At 48.7% G+C, this 11097-nt stretch overlaps 1 protein-coding gene across 1 annotated transcript in view; it reads right to left on the bottom strand.

Annotated features, from left to right (window-relative positions):
• The window catches only part of TRIB2 (tribbles pseudokinase 2), a 23910-nt gene that overhangs the window by 10804 nt on the left and 2009 nt on the right, over window positions 1-11097 (bottom strand). Inside the window, exon 2 of the mRNA XM_006910239.1 lies at window positions 6290-6582. Coding sequence (XP_006910301.1) covers window positions 6290-6582 — 293 coding nt within the window. The remainder of the gene's footprint in view (window positions 1-6289; window positions 6583-11097) is intronic.

Here is an 11097-nt window from a genome sequence, read left to right as displayed (position 1 = left end):
CCTGCTCTTTCGTCTCTTTCTAAGCACAGGACCCCAAGGAAGCGCGCCCTTCTAATTGCGATTAGAAAAAACCTTCGTGAATGAAATTACAGCCCACCATGGTCGCTGATAACGGCATCTTAAATGTCACTTTTGCATGAATAATTAAATCAAAACGGAAACGATGAGTTAATATCTTATTGGATTGCGGAACGTCGAAAGTAGCTCTCTTTGAAAAGGTGTCTCCGTGGCAGATTTCCTCGGTTTTCATCTTTCAGGGCTCCGATTCTGGGAAACGACCCACGTGTTATTGATCTGTACTTATCCCTGCCTCTCTCATTGTCGGTGGAATCCAATCTGAGCTGCTCAGACTCAATAAAGGAGATTTTCATTGATTCGATGCCCGTCACAGTCCAGGAGCAGTGAACGCGAGACAGCCCCTGTGCCCGAGGAGCCCCCGGCCCAGCAGGAGGTGAGCGCACACGGGCAATTAGCACAGAGGAAGACGCACTGTGACAGGTGACTGTGGAGGCTACGGGAGGTGACCGCTTACAAACCCGGGAAGAAGGGGGTGATGGTGAGCCTTCCCCAAGGGCTGGAGCTGCCCCAAGTTCGTACAAATAGTCCATACAAACGAGGGAATTCCAGGACCTCTGTCTCCTTCGGAGAAGAAAGGTAAGGTGTTTTCTTGTAAGAAGGAATCTGCAGCTTAGAATAATGGAGACACATGTTCACGGAAGAAAGCAGAGTGGGGTCTCCAGGGCCCCGACACCGCCCGCTCTCTGTCCTCTGTTAGGCACTGAGGCTCCAACAACCCGGAGATATGAATGAAGAGCCAAGATCTCTAACGCCTGAGAAAGAGACCCGGTCGTGAGGGAGGGAAAGGCCTGCACTCCACCGGGAGGCGTGGGTCCGGGGACCACTGGGCACAGGGCTTTCATTTGCCAAAAGCCCCAGGGTCGCTGGGCTCCTACAAAGGGTCCCGGCTCCCTCTTGCAGAAGCAGGCTCCCCATCAGCTTCCACGAAGCGGAGGAAATGAAGCCTGTGACGTCAAGAGATAAAGATCTAACCAAAGGAGAAACACATACAGAAGCAGCATGCTTCTCAGCGTGCGCGGAGAGTTTCTGTGCAATGAAATGCGAACACGGAACCTCGACTGGGGCGGGGAGGCAGGGAGGGCAAGGTGCCTCGTCCCGAGGGAAAACGTGCCTGCTGTAGGAACTCGCGTTAGGCAGCCCTGACTGCATGCAGCCTGAGCGTGCACAGGCTTAAAGGACTCTTCGCATCCGGAGTCTGCGAGCTCGCCCAGTGGCACCCAGGGGTCCAGACGCAAGTGCAGGGGAGGCTAAGGACGGCACGAGCTACCGCTTGCCGAGTACGGGCCAAGCGTGGGGTACACTTGTACTAATTCTATGAGGAGAGTCTTATTATCTCGACACTTTACAGAAGAGGCAACCTGAGCCCAAGAGGTTCGCTAACCTGTCAAGGCCAAGTTTACTGACAAGTGCAAGAGCAGAGATGGGTATCCAGACAGTGCCTCCGACTGCGTTCGGGAGTAACCGGCCTTCCCGCAGGCGCAGGCCTCCCCTTAGAGGCCCAGATGGAACCAGGGAGCCTTAAACGACGCTGGTCACGCAGGTCACCAACACCACAGCGGGGCTGGGGGCCGGAGGACACAGGCACACCCTTTAGGACTTGGACACTGGCTTCTATCAGATTCTGGGCCCCAGCTCACTCATACTTTACTGCAGGCACCGTGGGTGTGAAAGGTGCGCCCAGGGCAAATTCAATCAGAATAGGGGTTTGACTTCCCCAAAATGCAAACGGAAGCAGGAGGCTTTGCTCGGAGACATCCCGAGGCTGAAAAGCAGTGTCGGCACGGGGCGGGAAAGGCTGGCTGGTCCAGGCCCAGTACCCTGGGATCCTTTACTCCGGTTGGGCCTCGTGGCCACCTTCCCTTGCATGCATTTTGTCAATCTTTGTGCCTCTCCGGGCTGCAGGTCCCACACCACATGAACTTGCCCTCCCAGCATCGATTCAGCGACTATAATTAAACCAAGGAGAGAAGAGGATGTGGCTTCAATCTGAACCATTACATTTGCCCAAGAGATGGACCACGTTCTCCACGAACCCACGGAGGCCTGGGAGTGCTCACCTTAATGAGACCATTTCACCGATGACTCTAGAAACAGCCGCATTAGCGCGTGCCCGCCCTGCTCCGTGACTCACAGAATCAGCTTATTTAACTTTCACAGCCTACAGGGATGCAATTATTATTTCGCCTTTGAGGAAACTGTGGCTCAGAAGCATCAAATGACTTATCCAAGATCAGGTAGTTACTAAGCGGTAGAGCCGGAATTTGAATCTAGAACCGAAATCGAAATAGAACTGAAGAAGCCGCAGCAGAAGAGTCTGAGGTGCTGCTCATTCAACACAGAGCAGGAGGCACACGGGAATCAGGGCGACATAATGCTGGGTGTCGCCTGTGTACAACGTATGCAAAGCCACTTGTGGGAAAATGGACCCACGGTGCTGACCATTCCACTAAGGACGTTCTCACGGAGGGCCATGGATTCAGTTACAGAATTTAAAATCTACGCACAAGGAGTCAGCCCACAGGCAGGTTTCTTCTGAACCAGGTGGGGCTCGGCTGGTCTCACCAGGTAATATTTTCCCCTTTAATCACTTTCAAGATTGTCAAGGAACAAGAAGCAAATCCTCGAGAGAAGAGCAATGTGCCGAAGGTGATTTGGAGCTTAATAAAAGAGTCGTTCCAAGTCTCTCCTTTGCTTTACGCCCCCCCAGGACCAATGCATGAGGGTTCAGAAAACAAGCAGACGCCATGATCTCACTTTCAAATTCAACCCATTGTTCCCCCCGACTTTCAGTCGCGTAGAAGAAGAAGCTTTAGTCCTATCGAAATGCCTATTGATTAGGTCCTATTCACTAGGATGGAAGGTGGGGGCTGCCAGCATTGAGGGTCCAAGGAGGTCCCAGGGCCCCTGACACCTGTCCCCTCCCCAGACCACCGTGAAGCCAACACAGTGAGACCGCCGTGAAACCCAGTGGCTGCAGGAAAACAGAAGAAATATGCCGAGGGACAGAACAGGAGTCTCACACCCGAAAATCAAGAGGTTAAAAACCAAAATAAGAAGAAAAAAGGTGACTAAGCACGCGTCCCCTTTGACATAAAGCTGATAGCTGGATGAAAAAAAGTTCCTACCAGCTACTAATGAGAACACTGATGTCCTTGAAACCGGAAGCGACCTTCTCAGAGCTGCTCAGACTCACACCTGTCGCGTTCAGAACAGCGAGTCCACCGGGGCCTGGACGTGGGGTGGGCTCTGGAGGACTTCTCGGCTGGCTGCATCACTACGCTGGCCGTGTAACCTTGGGCAAGGTCATGTAACCCCTGCGTGGCCATCCCCTTGGCCACCGGATGGGGGAGATAGCGTCCTCTTTGGTGGTCCCTCAGGAAACAGGGCTGTGGGGACCCAGGAGCTCTGACACATGCCAGGATCAGGTGGCGACCAGCTTCCTACCAGTCACATAATGTTTTCTTTTTCAAAAGAAAAATGTTCCTTAAAATTAAAAAGGATTTAGCTTTTGATACGTTTCCTCCAGTGTTCTGTTCTGCTTTCACATGCTCGTGGGATGCTTCTAGTCCTTTCTAGAAAAGGTCATTTTTTTCTTTTTTTGCACGAGTCAAACATAACTCTAGACTGAACACGAGTGACCCACAGTCCTCGTATGAGAAGCTTCTTACATCTTGGTGTTTATCCCTAGGCCCTAGGCCATCAAGGGTTTTGATTTGCCACAACATGCTCCTCATATACACATCGTCATAGAGCAAGTCAGACCTGGGGGAAGCCCCGCAACGGCAGGTGTGAGGTCGGACCCGGCCCCGTATCCGCTTCCAGCTGGCTGTGGGCACTGGAGCAAGGACCCTCACCTCCGGGGCTCTGCTCCCTGGTGGCAAAATGAGGGGACTGAAGCAGGGACCCTCAGCAGTGCCTCTGTGACCCGTGGGCCTCCGCCCTACCTCGACTCACTCCACAGATCTGCATTTGCCACGGGTGTGCTATCGCCGGCCATGCTGCCCATGTGCTCACTGATGCCGGAAATGTCTCTCGGAAGATTCAGGATCAAAGCTAATGCTTTAAAACTCAGATCCTGGTGAAAGAGGGCACGCTTTTTCTTGTCTCCGTCTGCCAGGCAAATGAATTTGAGAGCTGACTTAACAGAGAACATGTCCGTGTTTCTGCTCTTTCCTGTCCGACTTTGAGACTTCACTATGCTGCCCTTCGGGGCCCTCCTCAATAAAACAGACCTGAGAATACTCACTTCTCCAATGTGTAGAGAGAAATAAGTAAGTTAAACAATAACCTTACAGTAAGACCTTATAGAGGTCACCAAATTGCCTCTTACATTTGTAGTTAGAAGGTGGGACACGGAAGGGCAAAAAAGGTACCTTTGTCAGTAATCTGTTGTGGGGTCAGATACACAAACACACACACACACATACATTTATTGATTTATCTTCTAAATAAGACGATTCGAAGAAGCACATACCTGAAATGTTAAAATTCAGAAAGACCTTAGAGTCAATATAACAGACCCGGATAATAAAAAAACGAGGAACTTGAGGCCACAGGGAAAGGACCAATCTAAGGTCACAGGGGATCAAAGGCAATACAGCAGGAGAAGAACCTGAATCTCCAGGCTCCAAGGGCAGAAGCTTCTGAGCTGAAGAGAAGGAAAGATGAGCATGATTCCTCACTGGGCTCTTGGACTAGCTCCCTCTCTTTTAGTGTGTTAATAAAACTAGAAGCCATCCACTGTCAAAGCCCAGGATGCTGGCTGCCGCAGATACGTACGATAACTCTTTCATGGGTAAAAATGCGGAACGATAACCAACCTCTGTGGGTCCAGGAAACCCAATGGCTGTCTGCACTTTGCACATACAGCTGGATTATAAATAAACGCTCATGAAATTATTCCATTTGGGTTAAGTAACCACAGGCACCTTACCTTTGTCAATCCCCAAACACGTCCCAGACCTTCACCTCTCAAACCGGAAGATGGCAAATAAGCACAAGCCTAAAAACATCCCAGGCCACTGGGATAGGTGGAAACTGACTGCAAGGCAAGGTTTGATAGCAAGGTGCGTGCCAGATACACAAAAGGTATGCCAGAAACATGTGCCCCGTGAGTGAACGATGAGAACTAGACTTGGATTCAGATGTGTCCAGTGAGCGAATGATAGGAACTAGACTTGTATTCGGTGACAGCTTCGTGACGAGGGACTGTCCATTTCGCTAACCACTTTCCTAACCGAAGAGGAGGGTGCCCGCGACAGTCATGTGAATTCTGTGACAGCACAGACACAGAGCCTCTATCACAATCCTTGGGAGGGTCGGCAATGAATATCAATCAGTTGCCGCCACTCCCTCTAAAAAAAAAGCACATTATTAAAAAAAAAAAAAAAAGTAATTCGAAAGAGTCTTTCCAATCAAAGTCAGCTGGAGGAGAAAGCAGGGCCCCGAGGGATCTGCTAAATAGAACTGAATGAGTTAACGGAAGAACCGTAAATAGAACCCAGATGCCCTGCATCTCATCCAGCCGTCTCTTAAAATAGCCCAGACCTTCCCACTGCCGCGTATTTGCTCTGGCAGTTTTCTCACCTGGAACCCTGGTCCTTCCCACACTGCCTAGAACACATCCATCTTTCGAGTCTTGGCTCCAAGATCATCTCTTATGAAAACCTCCGGATCCTAGTTAGAACTGACAGCCCAGCCCCTGCTTCCCATCTGCCCACTGCGTACCTTTAGGTAGGGCCTGTGACACTTTCTTTATAGGTCAGTTGACTAGCAAACGCATCCTGCCATTCATAGCACTGAGAATTATGAGTAATACTTAATATATATCTAGGAAAGATCTAGGGAATGAGGGAATTAATGAATTATAAAGGACAGCCACCAAGTGTTCTGAAGGTAGGATTTTCGAAATCTTGCCTTATTCACAGTGAAAATGCCACCCAGGCTTGGGGCCACCTTCGGAGTTCACGACACCAAAACAGAAATAATGACTGGGTCACAGACTACCGTGCACCTGTCCGTTGAGCATCTGATAACACCCTGAGAGTAGTGGTGATTTGTTTTTCCCAGGACACTCCACCACCCTTAGTCCTTCGCGGCTTCCTCCTCACTTGGACAACAGACAGCAGAAAAGTCCCCATCCCCACCTCTCCAGCAAGCCCCTCTGAGCAGCCCGCTGTAGCACACGGGTCCGGACGGGAATGAGACTCACCTCTCTTCGTCCTTAAAGATGAATTTCCGCAGCTTGAGGTCGCGTAGCACCAGCCCCCCGTCATGGCAGTGAGCCACCGCCGAGGCGATCTGGTAGAACAGTCTGGCTGCCTCCTCCTCCCTCAGCTTCTTGCAGGTTCGGACAAAGGAGTGCATGTCCCCATAGCTTCGCTCGAAGAACACGTAGGCTTTGGTCTCCCCCAGGATAATTTCGGTGATTTGGTTGATGTTGCTGTGAGCAGACAGGCAGAAGCACGGGGCCAGGGACTCCTGATAGCAGCCGATATCAAACACCTGGAGCAGGGTTAACAAGGGTCAGAGACGCCTTTTATACAACCAGATCACGGAATGCGGCCACCTCCCACAGGGACGGGCCTTTGAGACCACACGGGGTGTGCTGAACTTGAACCTCGACCACACTGGCCCTGAGTCCTACCAGCTGGGTGGCCTTGAATTAGTCGCTTGACCCCTCTGAGCCTCCTGGTCCTCATGTGTAAAATGGGCGAATGATATGTACTCACAGTGCTGGGCGGATGATTTGAGAAAATGAAGATAAAAGTGCTTTGTAAGATGCAACACGGCACACGAATGGTAAGTTTTATTATTTTTCTCTCTATCCCGATCGCCTGTTTATAGAAGAATTAAGGCAAAATCTGCCACCCCAAGCTCCAGAGACAACACCGTAATTACCTTCAAAAAGAAAAACAAAATTGTACACCAACGCTATACAGCTATACCCAGTGGCAGACAACAGACTTTGTGCTATGCAATTGTGTTGTATAGCATTATACGACACATTAGCAATTAATAGATTAAATATCTAGGCTTCGTCTAACGGTCATCTAATTCAATAACTTCATTTTACAGATGTGGAAATTGAGGCTCTGAGAACAAGTTAAATCGAGCCCCCAGTGGCAGAGCTAGGAATAGGATGCAGTCCTTGTTATTAGGAAAGCAGACGCTTCTTTTCTCTACCCGCTCCACGGATAGCTAGCTCAATGAAGCAGTTATGTAATGATTTTCTATGAATCAAAATGAGCCTGTGAAATGCCACCTCATTGTGGGGGTGATTTAAAAAGAAAACCACCTTCCACACCTTTCGGAAACAGACCTAAGAAGAATCAGCTTGCAGAGGATTTTTGAGGCTAAAAGTAAAAGCTTTCATTCATTTGCAGAATTCCACTCAATCAGGACTACAAATCCCTGGGTTTGGAATGTGGTTTTACTATCTGCCTGGGATTGTGGATTCCATGAATCTCTTCTGTGCCTCCATGAGTGAGGGCAGGCGTGGGGGCGCTTTGCTGGAAAGCATTTGAGGCCAGGAATGCAACAATACACTTAATGTTTTCAGTTCAGCATCATTTAGCTTCTTAAATCTCTCTTTTATGAGGATATTTCTTGATCTTCATTTTGCAGTGGGCGGGGGGGAGGGGGCGGGAAATGCTGGCCTCTAGAAATCACCAAATTTGAGGCTCTAATCCTGGCTCAACTATCACTAATCTAGATGAGGTGGATAAAGCTCTCAGGGTCACTGGGCCTCCCTCCTCCTCGTAAACTGAAGACGTTGATTTAGAACCCTGTTGACCTCTCTTGGGTCCAGATCCCACAACAGAATTTGATAAAAGCTCTGTCCCTTCTTAGCTGACAATGCCCATCTTCCAACGCATGCACGATTTTAGATTTGTTTGAAGGGGATTCGCAGGCCTTCTAAAACCCAGCCAGGAACACAGGCTACCATTTAAGAATCCACGAGTTAAGTGGCTCTTAGTTTCAAAAAATAAAATCTGTGAATCAAACAAGGTTAGCAAGAACCTCGGGAATGCCGGTGCTAAACCCTGGGAGAGGAAGCAAAGTAACATTGTGAATGAACCATAATGAGGCATCTCAGGAAAGCAGCACAGCTGCTACCACTACAACCTAGAATTTAAGAATGAGTCGTTCAGCATCTCCAGAGACCACAAATCACACCCTGATACCGTCCAATGATGACCTCCGAGCAGTGACCTCAGAGGTCCGTTCAATTAAGACTCTGAAAAGCTTGAGTCAGCTTTAACACCCAGGCTGCAGGCAGCAGAAACCCAGGAAAGCCTCAAAAATTTCACAGAGAGTAATAAACGCTTTGCAGAGGCTAATGTAAACACTCTGCGTTAACGGGGATGCCGTGGTCTTAAGCGCCAGGCTGCAGGCTCTGTGGCCGCTGCTCACGGAGTTATGATTATTTACGATACGCTTCCTGCTTCAAGTGCATTTCGAAAAACTAAAAAGTGATTTTTGCGCAGCATCTTTATCATCCTGCCCCACTGCTAAAAAAACTGGATGGGCAGAGAATTAAAAACAAAAACATCAAATATATTCGTGGCGGCTTCAAAATGTAGCCATACCCTTTATAAAAATAGAGACTGAATTCCAAGATGGTGGACAGAGTATGAAAAATAAAGCAAGTACTTATGTTTTCCCAAATGGGTAGGAACCAAACTTTTATTAGTAGCTATAACAAGCATTTATGGGCTTGGATTGGTATTTAAACCATCACCTTCAAGTGCAAAATCAAGCCATAAGCCTGGCTGCCAGCTTCTTTTAAATCTTTAATTTGGAGCCTTAGTTATATAATGTGACAGTTCAGATAAAGCAGTAAGATTGGGCCATCTTTAATAGCATCTGCCAGGAAAAAAAAAAAAAAAGCATCCATTCTGCCAAGATAGTAATTACGTCAATCTGCACAGTAGCTACCAGCACTGCCATGAAAACAATAAGCTAAAGAACCCCTAAAGCACCCTTCCTTCCTCTGCCTAGCTTACATTAAGCACATGGAGACAATAAACAGCGTTGGTTATTTTGGGTAAATGACCCTGGAATCTCTCTTCTCCCAAATAGTGTCCTACAGAATTCTCTTTATAGTCCTCTATAATAACTGGCATCTCTACCTTTGATCTATTTTTGCAAAGGCTTTTTTTCTCTGGTCAACACAGATCTAGGAGACAAGAACTCTGTATCCTAAGACATCAAAAGGAAATGGACCAATGTGTAGATTTCACTGAGCCTTGCCCCAAGTTGAGTCCACAGTACATCTGAGGGTAGTTCACAGAAGCAGCCTTATAAAACCACCAGGAGCTTCTCAGGATATATACAACCATGCTTGCATAAGAAGTCACCCACATCACCTCGGCTAAAAAGGCAGGAAAAGAGAAGCTGCTCTGTCTTAAAGGGATGACCTCTGTCAAGCAGAACAATGATACTGCACTTAAATCCACTTTCAGCCACACAGTAATTGGCGAAGGGCTGATTCAATCTTTGCAATAACTAAACCAGCAGATTAAGTACAGTTTCAGGCCAGAGAGCGAGTCTGCAAATGACACTGTAAGGTCAGCCCTTAGTGAAATATGTCTTGAAGAATCTGAAGGCAGAAAAAAGGAGCAGGGGCCAGAGTCACCTCTGCCTTTAAACAAAGAAATAATAGCAAGATGTTTGCAGAATTTGGCCGCCGAGTCCCTTTACTAAAAGCAAATCCGGCCTTTGGAAAATATTAAAATGCTGTACCGAAGTTGAGCAAAAGGAGACAAAACACTCGCTGCTGAGTGATTGTGCATATTTCATAGGAGAGTGGCAGCTCTGTGGAATTCATTCATTTCAAAGGATGACTACCTTATTGTGCAATGTTGTAGGTCTTCTGAGAAGTCAATCCAGCCCTGAATAGCCCACTGAATGTGTTGCTTAACTAGGCACAGTCGTTCTGGGTGGGTGTCGATAACTTGGAGAAGATGCAAAACGCCAAATGCTCAGTAAGAGCACAGAGCAATATTTAAGTCTCTTATGTCCCCACCCGCACGGTATGAACTGAACAATTGCGAAACTGATTGCAGACCTCCGCAAAACCTATGTTCTACGATGAAACACTCTAGCGCTCTATGAGATAAAGTCCACAAAGCAGCCTGTGGTTAATAGCACAAGGGTCATGCATTATTTGCAGCAAAGCTGTGCAGAGTGCCCAGTGCAAAGACAGCAGGGGTCCCCACTCCTCAGGACCCCGTTTACCCCTCCCCTTCGGGAAAAACAACAGTGAGTAAAACTAAAATTAAGTGACAATGAATTCTTGATCTATGTCCAATTCCTGGGTAGCGGTAGGTTCTACTGTCTCCTTTTCTTTTTTCTTTCTTTTTTTTTTTTGTCCCTGGTCGTCCCGCCTCTGGTGCCCTGCGGGTGCATGCAAAGACACAGAGACACTCACATATACACAAACCGGTCACTGTTCAGGGTCAAAGACAGAAAGGAAATTGCAGTGACCATCTCTGTATTAGCACTGCGTATCCCTGGGGCTCCGGATCGTACCCTCAAAGGTGTGTGTCGGGGCGGGGGCGGGGGGCCTAGAAGCGGCGAGGGGGTTTCAAGCGCGGAAGTCTGAGGATGAGAAGAAACCGAGACAAGAGAGACAGATCCAAAGGAGTCACTATTTCCTACACTCGAAGGTGTGCGGGCGGCTTTGATTTCCGCCCCCAACTCTCCTTTCAAGGCTCCGGGCAGAAGAAAGCTCTTTGTAAACTCCTTCCCCGCGCTGGGCCCCTGAGCTCAGCCAGAGGGGACACCTTTGTGTGTCTTTTAAAGGGCACCTTCGGAACAAAGGTTTAACACCTGCACGCTACTAAGAACAATGGCTGCGAAAGGAACCAAGTCATCAGTGCCTTAAAATTAGCGAGGGATTCCCTGCTTCACACTGGAAAGAGAGGGGGCCAGACACCCGGAGAGACCCCCCCACCCCCACCGGGGGCGGCAGGACCCGGCGTCGCGCGGAGGAGCTTCACGAGCCCCTGGGCG

This window comes from Pteropus alecto, unplaced genomic scaffold (assembly GCF_000325575.1).
Source record: "Pteropus alecto unplaced genomic scaffold, ASM32557v1 scaffold61, whole genome shotgun sequence".
Taxonomy (NCBI): domain Eukaryota; kingdom Metazoa; phylum Chordata; class Mammalia; order Chiroptera; family Pteropodidae; genus Pteropus; species Pteropus alecto.
This window is presented reverse-complemented; position numbering and strand designations above follow the sequence as displayed.